Source organism: Symphalangus syndactylus, chromosome 15, assembly GCF_028878055.3.
Source record: "Symphalangus syndactylus isolate Jambi chromosome 15, NHGRI_mSymSyn1-v2.1_pri, whole genome shotgun sequence".
NCBI lineage: Eukaryota > Metazoa > Chordata > Mammalia > Primates > Hylobatidae > Symphalangus > Symphalangus syndactylus.
The window spans coordinates 101,557,035-101,579,702 of record NC_072437.2 but is presented as its reverse complement, the minus strand read 5'-3'; the positions used below and the strand labels follow the sequence as shown (position 1 = coordinate 101,579,702).

At 38.8% G+C, this 22,668-nt stretch overlaps 1 protein-coding gene across 20 annotated transcripts in view; it reads left to right on the top strand.

Moving 5' to 3' along the window:
* The window catches only part of SPART (spartin), an 80,990-nt gene that overhangs the window by 37,575 nt on the left and 20,747 nt on the right, over positions 1-22,668 (top strand). For 2 of the 20 annotated variants that reach the window (XM_055244239.2, XM_063618878.1), the window contains exons 4-6: positions 14,823-15,634; positions 19,021-19,218; positions 21,066-21,221. In XM_055244239.2, coding sequence (XP_055100214.2) covers positions 14,825-15,634; positions 19,021-19,218; positions 21,066-21,221 — 1,164 coding nt within the window. In that variant the 5' untranslated portion in view covers positions 14,823-14,824. Of the gene's footprint in view, positions 1-6,843; positions 7,385-7,443; positions 8,083-12,163; positions 12,355-12,412; positions 13,271-14,297; positions 14,370-14,822; positions 15,635-19,020; positions 19,219-21,065; positions 21,222-22,668 lie in introns of those variants that run through there. The other 18 variants (XM_063618875.1, XM_063618879.1, XM_063618872.1 and 15 more) reach the window with 18 other exon arrangements.

The window sequence follows — 22,668 nt, the reverse complement described above, 5'->3', positions numbered from 1 at the left end:
CCCTTTTACCGAGACGTCTCCTAACTCCCCATGGTGTGTGTTCTCCCTCACTTCAAAGAGTAATAAACCCAGTTTGCTAAAACCTCCAGTGTATTCTTGGTTGTATTTGGCTGGAGGGCATTGACATTTGCTTTGAGCTTCCATTCCCACCTCTCATAGAAAATCTAATGCCTTCTTCAAAATGTCCAAGGGTCTCTCTAGGGGCTTACAGTCTCGAGGACATCTTTGGCTCTGAGCCCTTCGTTTCCCTAAGGAGTTCAGTTCATGGGTTCTCTCAGCATCATTCTTCGTCTCATTCTTTACATATTTGTCGTGCTCTGTACCATGTAAACAAGATGAATGGTGAGCCTTTTTCTTACATTTCTAGACAAAGCAAAACGAAACAAAACAAGACAAAACACAGCATTTTTTGGCAAACTGCTCTAAAGTATTCAGAAAATGTAGGCTTCATACATCACAACAGCAAAAGCAACCACAAATGCAAAATTTGGAAATTTCGTTCTGAGTCTTTTGTCAGTCTGTCATGTTACTTGGCTCTCTTCTCAATTTTTAAATTTTCTATTTTTGAGACAGGTTCTGGTTCTGTCATTCAGGCTGGAGTGCAGAGATGTGAACATGGCTCACTGTAGCCTCAACCTCCCGGGCTTGAGAGATTCTCCCACCTCAGCCTCCCAAGCAGCTGGAGCTACAGGTGTGTGCCACCATGCCTGGCTAATTTTCAATTTTTTTTTTTTTTAGAAACAGGATCTCCCTGTGTTGCCCAGGCTGGTCTTGAACCTCTGGGCTCAACTGATCCTCCCACCTCAGCCTCCCAACATGTTGGGATTATAGGCGTGAGGCTACCAGGCCCGACCTCTTCTCAGTTTTCACGGCTTCTCATTCCCTACTCCACTTGTGCAAATCTTTGCTCATTTGTAATGTAGTGACAGTATTACAAAATGCTGTGTAAGTATTCTCTCATTTATCTGTCTGATTTTGCCTGTGTCCTTGGTGACTCGTCTTGAATCTAGGTAGCTTACCAATGTATTTTCCTAAAGGAATGCAGTTACTAGAAGAATTTTGGTGTCTGGTTTTAAATCCCACTCCACCGCTCTGTTACACATATAATAGAAAATAAGATAGCCAACCCATTAGCCTATTTATAACATAATATAAAAAGTACAATTTAGCTAGTACAAAGTCAAATTAGATTAGTAAGAAATGTTAAAGAAATTGTTTTCCATTTTTCATCAATAAATTGCCCATCATCTACTATATTTGGTCTGTAAGAGGAAAGTTATACTTTGCTAAGAACATCACAATTATTGATTTTTTGTCAAATGCATGCTTTTCATATAATGTAGAGTTCAAGAAAGAAAAATGTAATGAGATCACAGGTCGGAAACCTTACCTCATGTACAACTTTTAGAACATTATTAAAACACTAACCCTCAACATAATGTACTCACAAGGAGTTTTAGTTTACACCGAATCATCCCACTGATTTCAACATGAGCTTGGAGCAATTCGGTTATATCATTAGTGATAACCTAAGTTCACTTCATGAGATGGATACCCTGACATCTAACTCAATTCATGGCTAAAGTAATTTGGACATTTCTCATTTTAATGGTATTCATCATTATGTGATATACTCTCTGGGTTTTCTAATACCCACTGACAATATTATATAATAGATGAAAAGAAAAAATACTATATTTTCAGCATGTGAATAAAAGAAATGACACCCTGAATGAAATTGAATCTAGCATAATTTATGATGCAACTTTTAGCACATTCATCTAACTAAACTACAGGCTTCTACACAAAAGCCTTTGGCATAGTCACGGAGGATTTGTAAGTATAATGGATATTGCATGCCTAAAACCCAAACAGGCATATATTATTCCTAAAGTCCATTAACAAGTAGATTTTTCTTCCGAGAACATTTATGTTATTAAAATAATGCTATGTATAATACTACTGTTTTATTAATGGCACTGTGACAGGGTTACAATAGTATTCATATTTACCATTTTTAGTACAGTGAAATAAATTCTTTGCCAAGAGAAAACAACATCAATCTTAAGGAAGACAATTAGACTTTAAAAAACATTAAGATTTGCTTAGAACCAAATTGCTCTTTGCTAATCATTAAAGAATGTCAGCAAGAAGAGAAGAAATTCCTATATTACTACCAATATTTATTGAGTGCAAACTTTTTCAAAATTAGAGATGAGGGCTTGCTTTGTCGCCCAGGGTGGTCTTGAACTCCTGGTCTCAAGTGATCCTTCTGCCTCAGCCTCCTAAAGTACTGGGATTACAGGTGTGAACTGCTGCACCTGGCTTGAGTGCAAACTTTAAATGAGTTACTTCAGTTAATTTAGGTAACCACCCTATGAGGCAGATTCTATTATCACATCCCCATATTACAGATGAGAAAACAGGTCAGAGTGTTTAAGTGGCAACAACTGTGAGATGAAGGTGGCTTCAAACTTGGTTCTTGGATTCTAGAGCTAGTGGTCCCAGACTCTCTGCTACAAGTATGTGATATAAAAATATTTGACCACGCTATGTGTACCACTGGAGGTATGCAGAAAATTTACAGGGATATAAGATAAGATAATCAATATCCAGATTTTAATTTCTTAAGTGCTATTTCCTAGTATCTTTTTTACTACTCCTTTCACATTAAAACTTCTCCCACTTTACGCAAGAAATACACAGCCCTCAGCTCCCTAAATCTTACTCTGGTGCATTACCCAGGGGTAAAAGCCCCCAAAGTGCCACGATTTCAAAATATTGTTCTCTTCTATAATAGTATGATGGTAATTTTCATTTAAAGACCTCAGCCACAATTATTCACTAGTTTTAGAGAAATATTTTTTTTAGAAGGATCTGGTGAGAAAAAAAGACAGGGGAGAAAAGTTAGAAGTTAAGTGATAGCAGCTGGTCTTTAGCCAATTACTCCTAGCCTGAGATGGCTAGGTGGAAATGACCAAGTCAAATCTCCTCGTAAACATGCAAGGTATATTCTGGTGGAAATAGAATGAGGAGTCCTTGTCTATGAAATGCTTTTTAGCAGGGTACACCTGGGCTGTCTAGATGGCCTAAGGTAAATAAACCTGGAATTGATGGATATATTAATACATGGAATGCCCCAGTGGAAAATGTCAGTGTCCACCACATAAGTATTTCAGTATAAAATGGAGATAGTTCCTGACTGAAAGGGCTCCATCTGTGTAAGTGTTCACTGGCATAGCTTACTCAGAGACCTCACCTGCGAGATCTAAGCCAGAATGTGTTCTAAGGAATTCGGGGAAGCCCTGGGGACCTGGATTAGTCTTTTTGGATACTGCCATTATTTTCTTGTGACTGGGTAAAAGCTCTGAATCTTGTCAGTCTGATTTGACAATCCAAGCCTTGTTTTACCTCAATAAGATATATTAAATGTTAAAAATGGCTTTTTACATGTTTCCAAATATAAGCAATTATTTTCTGCTAATCTCAAGCACCCCTTTGGCCTAAGCAGATCGAAGTTTTGTGATGCTTGCAGTTTTCACAGTTTGAATCCTTCTGCAGGAAAAGAATAAAAGTGAATCAAAAAATTACTGATTTAAAAAAGCTGACAAATACTACAGACACCACAAAATCCAGAAAAATAACATCATTCTATTATTCAGGTGCTTGGCACAGCCCATAATACTTTTCCCCACCTTTCTTGGCTCTATGTTGATTGCTTCTTCATATGAAAATGATTTTGCAACATATTCCACAGAGATAACAGATAATTCAGTTTTTCCTCTATCATAGTTTATCAAGACTAGCTTTTTAATATAATTTAGGAAAGCTTAGTTCAGCTCCATAATTCAGTATTAAGAATGTCACAGAATTTCACAATTATTACCAAATTTGGAAGGACCACTAAGACAGGTTTTGACCAGGTACTGATGAGCAAACCGAATCCTTTGCTTACACTTTTCTACAGATGAGCTTCTGGCCTGTTCACTTTACTTGTTTCTTTTCCCACATCCTTCTGGTACTGGGCACTGTAGGACCCAAACAGAAAGCAATATGATGCCTGACCAGTGTCTTTCTGTTAGGATGCCACGTAATTCTGCAGTCAGTAGTATGAATATTCCTAGAAGTCAGCAGTAGACCACTATGGCTAGCAGTAACTTAACCGTACATGGAAGCTACTGTGAACATAAATGTATCTCATAAAACAAAAATCAACCACACTGACTTTTTTTTTTTTTTTTTGAGTTGGAGTTCTACTCTTGTTGCCCAGGCTGGAGTGCAATGGTGCAATCTCGGCTCACCACAACCTCCACCTCCCGGGTTCAAGTGATTCTCCTGCCTCAGCCTCCCGGGTAGCTGGGATTACAGGCATGCACCACCACACCTGGCTAATTTTGTATTTTTAGTAGAGACAGGGTTTCTCCATGTTGGTCGGGCTGGTCTCGAACTCCTGACCTCAGGTGATCTGCCTGCCTCAGCCTCCCAAAGTGCTGGGATTACAGGTGTGAGCCACCATGCCTGGCCTGCAGCTTTGTAGTAAGTTCTGAAATTGGAAAGTATCAGTCCTCCAACTTCATTCTTCTTTTTCAAGATTTGTGTGTGTGCGCATGTGGCTATTCTGGGTCCTTATATTTCCCCGGATTGTATGAATTTTAGGATCAGCTTGCCAAATTCTGCAAAAAAGTCTTTTGGAATTTTGACACGGATTGTATTGTATCTGGAGGTCCATTTGACAAGTATTGCCATCTTCCCAATATTAAGTCTTTCAACCCTTTAACATGGGATGTCTTTCCACTTATTTAGGTCTTTAAGTTCTTTTGGCAATGTTGTATGGTCTTCAGCATACAAGTCTTGCACTTACTACATTTATTTCTAAGTATTTTATTCTTCTTGATAATATTATGAATGGAATTAATTTCATTTTTGAAATGTTCATTGCCAGTGTATAGAAATACTATTGATTTCTGTACATTGACCTGTTGTCCTGAATCCTTGATGAACTCATTTATTAGTTCTAATAGTGTCGTAGTAAATTCTCTAGGGTTTTCTGTACATAACAATTTTGTGTACAGAAATTCTACAAAAAAAAACACACATTCATCTTTATGGCTGTTGGAAATTTTAAAAATTCTATTTAAATGTATGTACTTTTTAAATGTAAAGAAGTAGAGTAGATGACCAATAAAAGATTTCCTTTTTTTTTTGGTGGGGGCCGGAGGGGACGGGGTCTGGCTCTATTGCCCAGGCTGGGGTGCAGTGGCACAATCTCAGTCACTGCAGCCTCTGCCTCCCCAGCTCAGGTGATCTTCCTGCCTCAGCCTCTGGAGTAACTGGGACTACAGATATGTACCACCATGCCCAGCTAATTTTTGTGTTTTTTTGTAGAGACGGGTTTTGTCATGTTGCCCAGGCTGGTCTCGAGCTCCTGGGCTCAAGCGATTCTCTCGCCTCGGCCTCTGGAGTAGCTGGGACTACAGGCATGAGCCACCAAGCCTGGCCAATATTTGCAAGACTAAAGAAATACTGACGTACAATTTCACAATATGGAACGGAAATATGAGTTCAAGAAGAAAAGAAATGATGTAAAGTTTCCTTCTGTTAAAAGCTTGTTCACGCAGTTTTAAAAATTTATGATTTTAGATATTAAATTGGTATTTAGATTCCACTGGCTACATTTAAAAGTCATATAACTTTTATTTTAAAATGTTAATTTACAATAAAACAGAAGTTGCTTCTTTTGTAACTATTTAAGTCAGATGAGAAATTGTGATGGTCACTCCAAAAACGTGGAAGTAAGAATACAGTCATAGTCTCTGGGGATTCCTTTGGGGGTATAAGAGCAAAATCATTTTGAAACCACTGTATTAATATATTCCTAATAGGTTTTGCTTTTTGGGGTGACTGACTGCTACCTTTTTGAGATTTGAGGGAAGTACCAAATGGCTCCCAGTTTTAAATTTAAAACCCTCTTCCAGTCCAATAGTCCCCATCACTAATTAATTTTGATTAAATTAATCTGATTAATTCATCTGGAGTAAGTCACTGCAATCCTTAGGAAGGTCCTTAACTGGTCCTAAGGCCAGGCACGGTGGCTCACGCGTGTAATCCCAGCACTTTGGGAAACCGAGGCAGGTGGATCACTTGAGGTCAGGAGTTCGAAACCAGCCTGGCTAACTTGAGGTCAAGCGTTCGAGACCAGCCTGGCCAATATGGCGAAACCCCATCTCTACTAAAAATACAAAAATTAGATGGGAGTGGTGGTGCACAGCTGTAATTCCAGCTTCTCTGGAGGCTGAGGCATGAGAATCGCTTGAACCTGGGAAGCGGAGGTTGCACTGAGCCGAGATCACGCCACTGCACTCCAGCCTGGGCAACAGAGTAAGACTGTGTCTCAGAACAAAACAAAAACACAACAACAACAAAACTGGTCCTAAATGCTCAGGGCAAGTACATACTGCTTTTTCTTTTTTCTGTTTTGTTCCTAAGGCAGCCCTATTGAAGAGTACAAGTCTGTCATCTACAATATTTTACTAACTTAAAAACACTTGTCAACAAAGGTAAAGTATGTTCATCTTGATTTTACTCTTTGTATCCTGGAATCAGGAACTAACAGTTTTATGATAGTGATAGGCTTTACACATACACCGAGACTTAAAACAAGTGGTGCAGGCGGGATTTTGGAAATTAACTGTGCTCTGGACACAAAAGTCACAAAGCTCAAGCTGCAGAGATGTTGAGGGGATAATCAGCCTTTATTGTCTTGTGCACTGTGCCCAGCGCTCCCTCTAGCGGCTACAAGCGCTCACTGCCCACACTCTCTTCTAGTCTCTCCGGAGGCCTCGGTTTCGCCGGGGAGAAAGAGAACGCGCAGGCGCGGAGCAGCCGACGTGGCCGCAGGGGACCGTGCCCGGGGGTCTGCGCGGAGCCGCTGACTCGCGAGGGTCTCTGTCGCCCGCCGCCCTCGCTCCTTTTCTCCCTTTCTAGAGTGTTACGGTGACTCTTGGGTCCGAAGGGGACGGACGTCCTCCCACGTACCATTTAGAAGGTCCGAGTGGGCAGAACCTCGTCTGAGCAGGCCGGTGACGAACCCGCTGGCAAGACGCGCGCGTGGGCACTCACGTGACCTAGGCTGCGGCGGCGGCGTGCTGCGGGCCCTGTGGCGGGAGCGAGGCCGACGGGCGGGGCGAAGCGTTCGAGAGCGCGCGTCCTGGAACGTCTTGGTTGCCACGGCGAGCGCGCGCGCGAGGCCTTGGAAACCTCGGGACCGGCCCCCGGCGAGGGCAGCGGCGACCCGTGTGAGGGAGCTGGAGCTGGCCTGTGCCGCGGCGGCCGCGCGGGGAGCTCTCGAGGCGACGCCGGGGCGCCCGAGGTCTGGAAGGCGCAGGTGGGGCGCGGGGGAGTTCACCCCTGCGCGGTCCCCTGGGTGGGCGGGGTGGGCGTCCCAGGCCCCGCGGACTCGGCTGGGAGGCTGAGCGGACGACGGTCACGGGACAAGGGCGGAGGGGGTCGGGGCCTCATCCGAGTCTCAGAGATGGAACTTTCGAGGAAGGGAGCGATTTCGAGAGAGTATAGTTTGAGAAGTTGTTCTCAGTCCCTTCCCCCGCGGTAGTGTGGTATTTAGGGAACCTTCGGCCTCTTACCCAGGGACTGTTAGAATGGAGGGAACCCTTCGCGCTCGCTTCCTATCGCGGGGTCCTTTCGGAGCATCGCTATAGATCATTCTCGCGGCCCCAACCCCGTTGTTTACTTTGGCTTCGCAGATCTCTGTGGTCTTTTGCCCTCCCGCAGCGCCCACGGCCCCGTCAAGGTTGGGCAGCCTTTCTCTGCAAGAAGGCCCACGAACAACTGCAGTTCTATTGGGTGGATTGCGCGTGATTTTACTCTTTACGATACATTCTTTCGTGCTTCCTAGGGATTGAGCTGCGCGGAGGATCCCTCCGACTTAATTCTGGGCCTGAGAAAAGTTTCTCTTGGAATGCGCAGTTTCGTGACGCGGCATTATTGCGTGACTGTAGGGCTGACCCAGTTTTCCACTTTCTAATTGTAAGGAAGTGCACTAGTAGCCCACCGAGGATCCTCGAGGTTGGCCTTATTGTATTATAATTTAACGAATTTGCGTTCCAGGGTGTTACAGCCTTTGAAATAATGGCCTCATATTTAAGAATGTAGCAATTTTTCTTTGAAATTTCCGAAAGTGCGGAGAAAAGTAATAGAAGACTGCACCTATATGGAAATATTTTCTGATTCGCAGTCTTTATAATCGTAGACTTAATTTGGTGACTTTATTGGATCTGTTTGAAACAGGAAGCCTTTCTGTAATGTGGTTTCGGGTGGGCTTCACCTCTGGCACTCTGAAACGTCGTTGTCTATAGTTTCCCTAACAAGCTAGAATTAGCGGGATGCTACGGAGGGAGGTGCATGCAGGTATTAGACAAAGCCCCCTCCGCTTTTTTGGTAAAGAGCCAAATAGGCATTAGATCAACTTCTGCTAGCTCTAAGGAGATAAATGAGGTATTATTAAAGACTGCTTGTAATGTTGACTGTTAAATGAGTGTTAACTTCTTTCAGTATTTATGGAATCGAACTAAATTGCTAGGTATTTTAATTCAGAATTTTACCTTTTCTCTTGGGTATTTTTTAAGACATATACATATAGTTATGTTGAAATAAATGTGTTTTATTAGAACGTTAACAAATTAGAATTTAGGTGAACTACTGGTATCTAGGAACAGATTTTGGTTTGTTGTTGAAGACTCTTACACTGGTGTAGGTACTGTTTAATTCATCAGATTGTCATTTCAAAGACTTTGTCTTCTTAACTTTGAAAATTAAATAATGTGAAATAATGTGATAATGGTTTTTATCTTTTCAGGACATTTGATTGACACTTAATTGTGCTTAGGAATAGAATAGGCTTTTTTTAAAGTCACCATCCTCCAATCCTTATTTCTGTGAAATGTATGTTCTGAGACCGCTGAGGATATAGCAAATCCCAGTCAAAAAATAAAAATGTGATATTTTAATATAAACCTTTTTCTTTCTGTATTGAGATTCCCCAGAGATTAGACTGAAATTGACCATTAGACTTATATATAACCTGTAGATATCCAGGCTCTTCTCTCTGTGTGTCCTTTTTTTCTCTTTAAGATGGAGGTGTAGCAAGGAAGGTTGTTAAGCAATCCTGTGGAATTAGCCCTCCCACTCCACCCTACACACAGGCACACTCTTCTCAGTAGCCATCTTGTTCCCTCCATTGACCATTGTTTAGGAAATCTTTCATCACACTGTATGTAAAATAAGCTTAGAAATAAACATATACCCAAGGTAAATATTGCTTCTAGCTATATTCCTTCATTATGCCTCGCTTCTACTTTCAAATGCTACCTATTGAAAATTTAAGCCACATGACTTTCTACCTTGGGACACTGGGATTTCTTCACCCGTCCCTCACTCTGCTGACTTGTAAACATAGTAGGACTTTTAGATTTGGAATCAAACACATCTCTTCTAATTTTCATTTTCATTTTTCTTTTCTTTCTTTTTTTTTTTTTAAGAGACAAGGTCTTGCTCTGTCACCCAGGCTGGTTGGAGTACAGTGGTGCAGTCATAGCTCACTGCAACCTTGAACTTCTGGGCCCAAGCTATCCTCTGGCCTCAGCCTGTGCAGTAGCTGGGATTACAGGAGAAAGCTCATTTAATTTTCTTGACAGATAATCTTCTTATCCATGAACTGATTTGAATCTGTCATTTACTAGCCCTCTTCTTGGGCAAGCTGCTCAATATTTGTAAAACATTTTTAAAATCAGATCTCAACCTCCAAGAGTGAGGATTGGATAACCTTAGAAGGGTGCCAGACACATACAGAGAACTTAACAAAAGATAGTAAATTTTGGTGCTTCTGAGGGCCAGAGACAGACCATGTCCATTATATCTTTGCTATATATTATAGTAGTGAGTGATTTTTAAAGCAGTACTTTTAATTTGCTTGTGAACCCCCAAATAATTTTTGTAAAACTGTCCCTGTTGCACACTTTTGGTTAACTTACAGCATTTTAAATCATGCGTTAGTTGAAAAGGATGCAATTTCCCACATGGTATTGATATTAGCATTTTAATATTGGTACATCATTCTTTCAGCTGTATTCAGTGGGGTATCATATCTTTGTAGTTTTATATCTATCACCATCAATTTTTAAAATACATTATATTTTACACACTTCCTTTTTTAAAAAATTTTACTTTTTTATCACCCCCACTCCACAGAATATTATCTTAAGGTAATGTATTTTTATGCTTGAAAGCTTTTTATTAATCTCTGTGATACATGTCTTTAATAACAATAGTTACATGAATTGAAGCTAAGTTTAAAAATTTCCTATAACTAATTCTGTAAGTTGTAATTTTTCTTTTGGGTTGAGTTATTATAAATAGTTGTTCAGAATAGCATAAAAACTTGATGGATTTTAATGAATAATAATTATTAAGGGTAGAAGTTTACTGGAAATCTGTGTCTTAATGGAATGGATAGTGGGAGTTGTGCCTAAATTAAAGGAGGGTCTTTGAGCCCTTCGACTTATTGTTTGTTGGTAGGGAGGCTTTTCCATCCTGGGGCAGTGTACCATAGTAAGAATAGGAGTGGGTGAGAAGTATGCCTTTATTTTGTAAAGTGGAAGATTGTGAAAGGATCTTGGGGAATAAAAACCAGCATGATAATTTTTAATGTTTTCTTTGTAGAGATGGTCTCACTAATGTTGCCCAGGCTAATCTCAAACTCCTGGACTCAAGCGATCCTCCTGTCTCAGCCTCCTAAAGTGCTGGGATTACAGGTGTCAGCCACTGCACCCAACCTGTTGGTCTTTTTAAATTGGAAAATTCATGTTTTCCAATTCTAGGAAATTCTAAGAATTATTTCTTTAATTCTTTCATCTCTTATTTTTTCTTTATTTCTAGGAGGTTTTTTGTTTGTTTGTTGGTTGTTTTTTTTTTTTTTTTTTTTGATGGAGTCACGCTCTGTGAACAGGCTGGAGTGCAGTGGCACTGTCTCGGCTCAATGCAACCTCCGCCTTCCGGGTTCAAGCAATTCTCCTGTCTCAGCTTCCTGAGTAGCTGGGACTACAGGTTCATGCCATGATGCCCTCCTAATTTTTTTGTATTTTTAGATGGAGTTTCACCATATTGGTCAGGCTGGTTTCGAGCTCCTGACCTCAGGTGATCCGCCCGCCTCGGCCTCCCGTATTTCTAGAAGTTTTATTATTCAAATGATATGCCTTATAGACTGGGTCCTAATTTTCTTATTTATTCTTGCCTATTTTTCATCTATGTCTTTTTGCTCTGCTTTCTGGGCATTTTCTGTAATTGTATAACCTCATCCTTCTTGAGTTTTTCCTTCCTGCTTTTTAAATATTTAATTTCCCGGAGTTCCTTTTGTCCCTCGAATATCCTTTTGTCAGTGTGCATGCATCCCACTTTTTATTTTATGGATGCGGTATTTTCTTTTTCTTTATGTTGATATAAATGATAGGGTTTGTTTTTTTTTATAAGTTTTACTTTTCCTGCACATTGTCCATTTCAACCAAATTGCATTGCTCTTATTTTAATCTTTTATACTGGATGTTTGCGTCATGTTTTGTGATCCTGGGCTGTGTGTGTGTCTGTGTGTGAGTGTGTGTGTGTGAATGAATGAAGCACTAGAAAGCTGTTCTGAGATTCTATGGGTAGAATCTATCAACTATGGCTTCTGAACGGTGAATTGCTTGGACAGTTTTCCATAGGGAACTCTCACTGTCACTATTCTTTGTGTCTTTCTTCTTGGTGGTGATCAGATTCCTCAAGAAGATAACTTCCAATCTCCTTTCTTGAGGGGTACCTGGCAGCCAGAACTCTAATTACCAAGTTGTGGGGAAGAAGGCTGTGGGTCTCAATAATCAATGTGTAACATTTCATTTAATCCCCCTGCTTTTGGTTTTTACCCTTAATCATGCCTGATAGTTTCTTATCCACACTTTATTTTACACTCTTCTAGATCAAAGCACTCAGTCTTCCAGGGCTGTAGAGAAACAGTGTCCTGAGTGCTGGGTGTTGGAAAGATCTGAGGGTGCTAATTTGTAAATAGGCTTTCAACCAGTCCTCTTTTTTCAGCTCTACCTCTACTTCCTTTCCATAGGAAGATTGAATTCCATCAATTCTTATGCCTTTGGAGGTTTTTGATGTGATGTAAGTGCAGCTGCATCTCTGATTTTCCCACTGACAGTTTAAGGCATCTGTTTTCTCAAGTGTGTTTTGGGAGTTTTCACTTGTCTGCCTCCTTTTTTGGCACCAAGTACTGTTGACTCTTCATCCTCTCTATTTGTCCTGGTGAGTTATGGCTTTATTATTTATCTGTTTTATTGAGGAATCACATAAAATGCATATAGTACCCTGATCTTAAATGTATAGTTTAATGATTTTTATGTATATATACAGTAGTCTCCCCCAACCCCTTATCCAAGGGAGATAAGTTGCAAGACCCGTAGTGGATGCCTGAAACCATGGATAGTGTGGCACCCAATTGCTTTCAATTGAAACATGTTTCTGTTCATATCTCAGCCTTTTCCATCTTAACTAAACACTTATCACATGCTTTGACCATAAGTTTTGCAGTTTGAGGGACAACAGCAAAACTAGCACTAATTTCTTTTTCCTTCTTCACAATTTCAGGAATAGAAAATATGTTATTTAACGGTAGATCTTAGCAACCTCAGCATATGATTTTTTTTCTTGTTAAGTTGGAAACTCTAACCTTTTCACTTGAAGGAAGCACTTCACAGCTTCTCTTCAGTATATCCAAATTGCCAGCATCACTACTGCTGCACTTTGGGACCATTATTAAGTAAAAAGAATTACTTGAATCCAACCACCACAATATTGGAACAGTTGATCTGATAACCAAGATGGCTACTGTATTAGTCTGTTTTCACACTGCTGTAAAGAACTGCCCAAGACTGGGTACTTTATAAAGAAAAGAGGTTTAATTGACTCACAGTTCTGCGTGGCTGGGGAGGCCTCAGGAAACTTACAGTCACGGCAGAAGGCGAAGGGGAAGCAAAGACCTTCTTCACATGACGGCAGGAAAGAGAGAACTAGCAAAAGCTGGAAAAACTGCCTTATAAAACCATCAGATATTGTGAGAACTCACTATCAGGAGAGCAGCATGGTGCAAACTGCCCCCATGATCCAGTCATCTCCCACTGGGTCCCTCTTGACCTGGGGATTATGGGTATTACAATTCAAGGTGAGATCTGGGTGGGGACATCGCCAAACCATATCAGCTACTAAGTGCTCATGGGAGGGGAGCATAGACAGCATGGATGCCCTGGACAAAGGGATGATTCATGCCCCAGGGGGCACAGAGAGAGACAACAGGAGATTTAATCATGATACTGAGAATGTGCAATTTAAAATTTATGAATTATTTATCTCTGTAATTTTCCATTTAATATTAATATTTTCAGATCATGGTTGACTGCAGGTAACTGAAACCACAGAAAATGAAACTATAAATAAGGGGGGCCACTGTACACCCTTGTAGTCATAACTCAGATCAACAGAGAACATTTCCAAAGGCCATGAGATTCCCTCCTGTACCTGTGAAGTCTATAACCTCTACCTACAAGCACTATTTTGATTTATGTCATATCATAGACCAGTTTTTCCCATTCTTTAATTCATTCATATAGAATCATAGTATGTGGTCTCAATATGAAGTCTTTTGTATTTGGCTTTTGCTCAAAGAATTGGTGAGATTCATTGATGTTGCAGGCAATCAGGTTTAAACATTTTTTTCTGTGTATTATTGCATTGTATGAATGAGTGAGCATTTGGGTTGTTTTAAGGATTTGCCTTTTGTGAATATAGTTGCTGTGAATATTGCCATACATGTTTTTGGCATGCACATGCATCCATTTCGCTTGGTTGTATACCTGCAAGTGGAATTGCTGGGTCATTGAGTGGGTGAATGTTTAGCTTTAGTAGAAACTGCCAGTTTTCCAAAATGGTCAAAATGGTGTATCATTTTTCAGCTTTCACCAGCAAGGTAGAAGAGTTCCACTTGTCTTCACTTAGCACTAATTAGTCTTTTAAATTTTAGCCATCTGTTAAGTGTCTAGTTGGTATCACTCGATTTTAGTTTCACTTTTCTGAGGGAATAGTATGTTGAACACCTTTTCAGATGCTTTTTAAAGATTTTCTTCTGTGAAGTGCCTATTCATGTATTTTTCTCACTAAGAAAAATGGTTGTTCCTTTTTCATAATCTTTCCAGAGTCATCTTAGTGGGATTTGGGGAAGCAACAGGGCTGTGTGGGGTAACCTGCCACCTTTAAGTGGAAATCAGGTAACAAAGTTTCATTCACATTTTTTTTCTCATTTCTGTTTTCCCCAGTGTATGATTCAATGCATTTTTTATTGGCTAGATATAATCTGGATTTATATTGTAATGAATTTTAGAATGAGACTCTTGTTCAACCATAAGGATGTATGATAGGAAACTATTATAAGAAACCGGAACAAGAAAATTATTTAATAGATGTATTCTGATTTATTCTCTTAAGTTTTTAAATTAAGGTATTTTGGACCAAGAGTTTTCATTTATTTATCCATTCATCAAATACGTGTAAAGTGCTTTCTTTATGACAGACCTAATAGTAGGCTTAAAGGATAGTATAATAGTGAACAAAACAGAGATAAGCGAGGCACTTGTCCTCTTAAAATATATTCAGGTAGAAGATATGAATAATAAGTAAACAATAGCTAAGCAAGATAATTAAATATGTTTCCAATTTTGCAGAAATGGAGCAAGAGCCACAAAATGGAGAACCTACTGAAATTAAGATCATCAGAGAAGCATATAAGAAGGCCTTTTTATTTGTTAACAAAGGTCTGAATACAGATGAATTAGGTCAGAAGGAAGAAGCAAAGAAATACTATAAGCAAGGAATAGGACACCTGCTCAGAGGAATCAGCATTTCATCAAAAGAGTCTGAACACACAGGCCCTGGGTGGGAATCTGCTAGACAGATGCAACAGAAAATGAAAGAAACTCTACAGAATGTACGCACCAGGCTGGAAATTCTAGAGAAGGGTCTTGCCACTTCTCTACAGAATGATCTTCAGGAGGTGCCCAAGTTATATCCAGAATTTCCACCTAAAGACATGTGTGAAAAATTACCAGAGCCTCAGTCTTCTAGTTCAGCTCCTCAGCATGCTGAAGTAAATGAAAACACCTCAACTCCAAGTGCAGGGGCAGTTGCTGCACCTGCTTCTCTCTCTTTACCATCACAGAGTTGTCCAGCAGAAGCTCCCCCTGCTTATACTCCTCAAGCTGCTGAAGGTCACTACACTGTATCCTATGGAACAGATTCTGGGGAGTTTTCATCAGTTGGAGAAGAGTTTTATAGGAATCATTCTCAGCCGCCGCCTCTTGAGACCTTAGGGCTGGACGCAGATGAATTGATTTTGATACCAAATGGAGTACAGATTTTTTTTGTAAATCCTGCAGGGGAGGTTAGTGCACCTTCGTATCCTGGGTACCTTCGAATTGTGAGGTTTTTGGATAATTCTCTTGATACGGTTCTAAACCGTCCTCCCGGGTTTCTTCAGGTAAGCCAAAGAAAAATGAAAGCATAATTTGAAATATGTGTAGACTACATCATTTTTATTTGTTAATGTTTACTTGTCCAGTATAAGTACAAAAAGATAACGATAAATTCTACTTTGTTTTTAAATATATTCCATGAAATTATGAGCCTTGAACATCTGTTTGTGTTTGTCTTTTTCTTTTTTTAGAAAAGATAGATTAATAGTTTTATTTTGGTACTAAGTTTGTGATGATAAAACTTGAGAAGAGTGGTCATCCTTAAACATTTTTAATTCTTTATCTGAAGAAGAAACCTAATAAGTTTAATTTCAAAAGGGATTTATGTAATTCCTGTGGATGTATAGCTGTAAATATTCACAAATGTTGTGAAGACTCAGCTGAGGGTCTGAACTGGCGAGACCCAGCCCATGGTCCAGAACAGTTGTTCTCGACCAAGGGTAGTTTTGCCTCCCCAGAGAACATTTGACAACGTCTGGAGGCATTTTTGGTTGTCATACTGGAGGTTGATTGCTACTGGCATAGTGGATAGAGGCCAGGGATGCTGCCACACATTTTCACAGGACAGCCCTCATGAACAAAAAAAATTATCCTGCCCAAAATCTCAACTATGCCAAGGTTCAGAGACCCTGGTTTAGAAGTAGAGATGTGATGATAATTTAAGATGTAATTCCAACAGTCCAAGCAGAGAAATTTACCAGAATGCACTTGGTCCAAGAGTAAAGAGTGCTACATAAAGACTGATGTCAGGGCATTCCTGTGGATTTAGTGAGGTATTCTGAAGATAGTGGTCCAGTGACAGTCTCGTTTTAAAAGATTGAATGTAGGTATAGGAAGATGAGTTCTTGAAATGAGGACTCAGTATACGTTGAATATAACAAAGGAGTTTGCATTGAAGAAAGATCACTATTTAAGCAAAACAGATGTTTTGTCCACAGTCCAAATAATGTGGTTTAGTAATAGCATAGCGTATCTCTATTCGTTTTCTCTTTTGGTATACTCTCCTGTTGATTCTTATGTAGTTTTTATGTGGAGTCAACTTGAAAGTTGTTTAAAGACAATTCAAGGCTTACTAGGGATGTGTGAGGGAGACACTTTGAGGGCATTATTGAAAGGAAATATTTGATACTGGACAGGAAGAATATTGTGAATTCCGTAGTTTATTTTAGGGAAGGAGCCTTAAGGTTACAAAGAGTAGGCTTATTGATTGGGGTTTGTAGTGGGGAATGATAAAAGCTATAACAATTTCTACTAATAGTGTTGCACTGTAATGATGGAATTAAAAAGTCTTTGGGTCCTTAGCAACTGGAGATGGGGCAGTGAATGGCAGAAATACTGTACCATGGTTACATTCACTCATCCATTGAAATGACTTGTACTTTAATACAAATTTGTCCTTAGTGCTTTTAATTTTGTTTTTAATATTTCTCATGTGTATTTTTTGGCCTAAACGAAAAGTAAAATTGCACCCAAAATTTAATTTAAGTCTCTTTAACAGGTTCTCATTTGCTTGTATTCAGGTGTTTGTAGCAGAGTGTCCTTAAAAGGAGTTAACATATGTGTTTACTGAATGTTTTTATCCAAAAAAAAAAAAAGTACAATAATAAACCAACTAAATACGAGAAGTTAGATATTTCCTATGCTAAAAATCACTGTTAAAATCACTATTGGTCTAAATAGGAAATTAAGATTTTTTGGTTTTAGGTAGATAGAATTCTAGAACTTCAAAAAAAGATTTTTCTTTTGGTTTTAGTTTTAATACCAAATACTTTTTAAACCTGTTAAATCTATAGTTACAGAAATTGGACATGAGATTGCCCTCTGAAAATGAAACTGGGAAAAATCAGCCTGTGATGGATGACTCACTTATCTATAGTAATATCCTGTCCTAGGAAAGGTCTATAAAGTGTTGGTTTTTTTAAAGACAATTTGGTAATATTCCAGTTCAATTAAGGTGACCATAGAATAGTTAAAAAAAAAAAAAACAAAAAAAACCTTTCCTAAGTTTTATTTTAGAATGACTTTTACAATTTTCTTGTCAACTCCATACCGCTACTATTACTTGCTTTATATTTTTACTAAATTGTCCCACTTGTCAGTTTTATCTTAATAATAACTGAAATTAAGGGAAATATGTATTTTTCTCATATTAAAATATATAACTACTCAAATGTTAAAAGTTTGTGGGTAAGACTGTTTTGATGTTGAGCACAGTTATATTTTGGTTTCTCAAAGAATGTATTGCATTAGAAATAAATTAGGCAGCCAGGATGTGAGCTTAAGTCTGTGTATGTACTGGCACGCTAACCTCCCCAGATGACATTGCAGGGGAGCTTTTGTTATTTTGCTTTTAATTTCATGATAGATAGATAATCCATAAACATTTATCTGTTCTGTTATGTCAGGTTCTCTTGGGTTTAGTACAAAAAATTATTCCACCTTGTGAGTGAGTGCTGAGTTTCTTATTTATTTTTTCTTTGAGACAGAGTCTTGCTATGTTGCCCAGGCTGGAGTGCAATGGCACAATCTTGGCTCACTGCAACTTCCACCTCCCGGGTTCAGGTGATTCTCCTGCCTCAGCCTCCCAAGGAGCTAGAGCTAGGATTACAGGCATGCACCACCACACCCAGCTAATTTTTGTAGTTTTAGTAGAGATGGGGGTTTCACCATGTTGGCCAGGCAGGTCTTGAACTCCTGACCTCAAATGATCCCCCGGCCCCCCATTGGCCTCCCAGAGTGTTGGGATTATAGGTGTGAGCCACTGTGCCCGGCCTGTGATTGCTGGGTTTCTAATTAAAATAATTGTTCAGCTTCTCTGGTCCAGACTACATGTGTTAAAATCCAAGCTCCACTTTTTAGTTGTTGGTTCTGAGCAACTTAATTGACCTCTCTGTGCCTCAATTTTCTTGTACATAAAATGACAATCATAGTAACTGATTTCATAGGATTGTTAGGAGGATTAAATCAGTAAATACTATTATTTCAGTAAATATTTCAAGTAAATAATACCTGAAAATAGTTTATTTACCACAAAAGGAATATCTAATTTCAAATACAAAGAAAACCTTAATTTACTTTGATTATTATTTATTTAAAGCTAGAGTCATTATTGGTTAACACTGGGCTAGTTAAGGCCATCAGCTTTAAGATTGTATAATTAGTGGAACCATGGCATATTTAGCATAGTCCTTATTGCAGGAAGATCAGACTAGCAAATGATTAATTTTCTTGGGGATTTGTTGATGTTGATGGTTCTATAAAGCCTTTTAAAATACGTTTCCAACTTGGAAGTGTTTATTTTCTAGTATAACAGTTTTATTAAAATATAAGTGAAAATCTAGTTTCATTAATTTATATGTATATATTTTTTTCTTCCAATGAATCTTTTCAGGTTTGTGACTGGTTATATCCTCTAGTTCCTGATAGATCTCCGGTTCTGAAATGTACTGCGGGAGCCTACATGTTTCCTGATACAATGCTACAAGCAGCAGGATGCTTTGTGGGGGTCGTCCTGTCCTCTGAGTTACCAGAGGATGATAGAGAGCTCTTTGAGGATCTGTTAAGGCAAATGTCTGACCTTCGGCTCCAGGTAACTTGTGTGATCATCTTTAGGGTGAAAAAAATCTAGCATAAGCACTTCAGCTTTTAGAGAAATTGTGATAACCTCTACTGTGATCAAGGTTAGGAGACTGACAGTTTATCATTTGTTTGTGTGTTCACAGCTACATGCTTGGAATTTGCTGTAATAATGGTTAAGATTGTGAGCTCTACAGTCAAATTGCCTGTATATGAATTCAAACTCTTGCATTTAATAGCTGTTTAGCTCAGCTGTTACTGCTCTTCTCTATACTTTAATTTACTTATAAAATGGGGATAATAACAGTGTCCACCTCACTGGGCTGTGGTGAAAATTAAAAATACGTTAAGCACTTACATCAGAGTGAGTGGTAATGCTCTGTGAATGTTAGCTATTGTTTTCACCACTGTTTTACTGCTCAGCTGGAAAAGTGTACTAATGGTTCTAAATGGTGACATGAAGATAATTTTGGCTTTAGTAGATAGGTTATATTGGACATTTTAAGGGGTATGGTTGGCATTCTGAGGAAGAAACAGGCTTTGGTTGAGATAATTATCTTTGTTCTTGTGGTAAATAAAGGCCAAATAATAAAAAAAGAAAATATGATTTAAAATATGATCATCCTGGAACTTTCCTTATTTGGCATGTTTCCTCTGCCCACATGCGTACCTGTAGAAATAGAGTATTTCTGTTTAACAGGGAACTTGAATAGAGTATTATGGAGAGACTTTCTTTATATATTATTGTAGCAACAGGGAAAAAGTATTTTTGATTATGAATATTGACAGTCATCAAGGGTTGAATGAGGTGGGCATTATAATAGTATAATCTTTTATTCTCTCCTTCAATCAACAGATACTTGGAATTCATTATTTAACCAGTTACTGTGTTAAGTGGTGGGATGGGCAAAGTATAAGAACAGGAGACCACAAGGTGTGGGGGATGTGTGTGTGTATAAAAATATAAAATCAGCCCCTATTCACCCGAGAATGACCTACCTGGTGGTCAACAAACCAATACTTTAGCATAGCAGCAATTATTTAACAAAATACGTGATCAGCATACAGAAGTGTGTAGCCTCATTGTACTTGTGAGGAGGAATTCACAAAGGCAGGAATATGGTCAAATGAAGGAGTTCATCTTCACTTCACTGTTTACTAGGTGAGTGAAATGATGCTCTTAAGTATTCACAGACCTAATGTGGAACTATTTCTCCCTTCACCCCTACATTAACTGGACCTGTATTACTGGGCTTTAGGAAAGAAACTAAGCAGACTTTTAGGTTGTATGTTTATTTTCTCTCTTCAATTTTTTTTTTTGTATTTGTATGTTATTTTTAGCTTGCTTTACTGTCCCAGAACTTCAACTGTAAACATAAGCCTATAATTTTGACTGGTTTTTACTCTTAAGCATTCATTCAGCAAAGTGTATATTGTGCAGAAAATTAAAAAATAAACCTTCCAATAATGCATAATGTAGTGGACATGAGTTTTGTTAATTGCCTTTAAATTCATTTTCTCTTGTATATGTTACCTAAAATTTATTCATTAATTAAATTTAAATGTAGCTGCAGCTGATTCAAAGATAACTTATACCACCAACTGCTATAAGTTGTCTTTTATACTTTGTCTTTTGAAACTTACTTAGGCATATGCTATGAACCAAAGAACTCAGAGGTTTGGGGTTTGGTGATGAGACAAAAGAGAAGTGTAGAGAAAAAAGCAAAAGTGGTTGTTACTTATAGACTGCCAAACTGACATTCAAACAAGTATGTCATTTGAGCATGGTGTAATATAGCTGGGAGAAAGTCATCTAAGAAAAATTCTGATTAGAGCTAAGCTTAAACCTTTATTCTCTAGGCCAACTGGAACAGAGCAGAAGAAGAAAATGAATTCCAAATCCCTGGAAGAACTAGACCTTCCTCTGACCAACTAAAAGAAGCCTCCGGCACTGATGTGAAACAGTTGGACCAAGGCAATAAGGATGTACGTCATAAAGGAAAACGTGGAAAAAGGGTAAATAAAAGAGTAATAAAGTGTGTGTGTTGTCTTCTAATGGTACCTTTCTCCAGTTTTGTATATTTATGTGATCATATTCCCATATACTAAAGCAAAGCAACTTGTGCATAGTCAACAAAGTGATCACTGGCAAAAACAATTAGAATCAGTTGTAATATTTCCCTTTTAAAGTGTGTGTTAAACTATTTTAAAAGATACTCTGTGTTTGGGGGATAGATTTTTTTCCCACCACTTGAGAGATTTTATCTTTTTTGAGACAGGATCCTGCCTTGTCACCCAGGTTGGAGTGCAGTGGTGCAAACATGGCTCACTGCAGCCTTGACCTCCTGGGCTCATGTGATCCTCCCGCCTCACCCTCCACGAGTAGCCAGCATTACAGACATGAGCCACCACACCTGGCCAAAACATTTTTATATTTGCATTAATGATGCACATACTTTCTTATTTGTTTTGTGTTATTCTCTGCCTTTCTATATTCACCAAGAGCTTGGGGGCTAGATATGCTACTGTCTCTTTTTTTCTTTCAGTCTGCCATTTTTATTCAGTTTCCTGTTTTTTTTTATGGATGGGCAACAGGACAGAGATTTGATTTTAAAAAATATATTGAGTGGTTTCTTCTTTCATTTCGTAGGCTCTGAGTATGTAATATATTCTAACTGGTAAATTTGGATTAGAGTTCAGGAAATATTTATTGAGTGCTAGAATGTTAGGCATACATAGTGGAAAAAGTTTAATTTCTTGTCTCAGTGAATTTACTGTCTAATGGAAAGGACAGATTAGCAAAGAGATCATTTCTATCCAATGTGGCTATTAGAAGATGCAGCCTAGCCTAACAGATGTGTGGGTGGATGAGTGGTGTGGGAAGCAGTGAGGAGCCCCCTCCTACAGGACATTATGACTAAAATGAGTCTTGAAGGATAAAGAAGAGTTGGCCATATGAATAGCAAATTTAAGGGGATTCTAGGCAGAAGTGGTAATATAAGCAAGTACATGAATAAGACAGCATTGTCTTGAGTATCACATAGGCAGTTTAGTATTGTTCATTGCTGTATTCCATATGGTAAATGCTCAATAATTGTCTTTGGAATTGATGAATATCACGTGAATATTCTACATTTATTTGCAAAGTGTCACTGTGGTTTATGTTGAACATCTTAGACCAGCTATATGAGGATATTGGGAGTCCAAAATGGTTCCAAGATATACATTTTACTTAAAAACATTGTTTTAAAATTAATCACAAGAAACCAAAGTTAAAGGGTACAAAAGAGTATATGGTAAAAAATAAGTCTGGGCCCTATTCCTGTCCACCAACCACCTAGCTCCCTTGTCCAGACACATAATCTTCCCCTGTCTCCTCACCCCCGCAGATGGAGTCTCACTCTGTCGCCCAGGCTGGAGTGCAGTGGTGCGATCTCAGCTCACTGCAACCTCCATCTCCCGG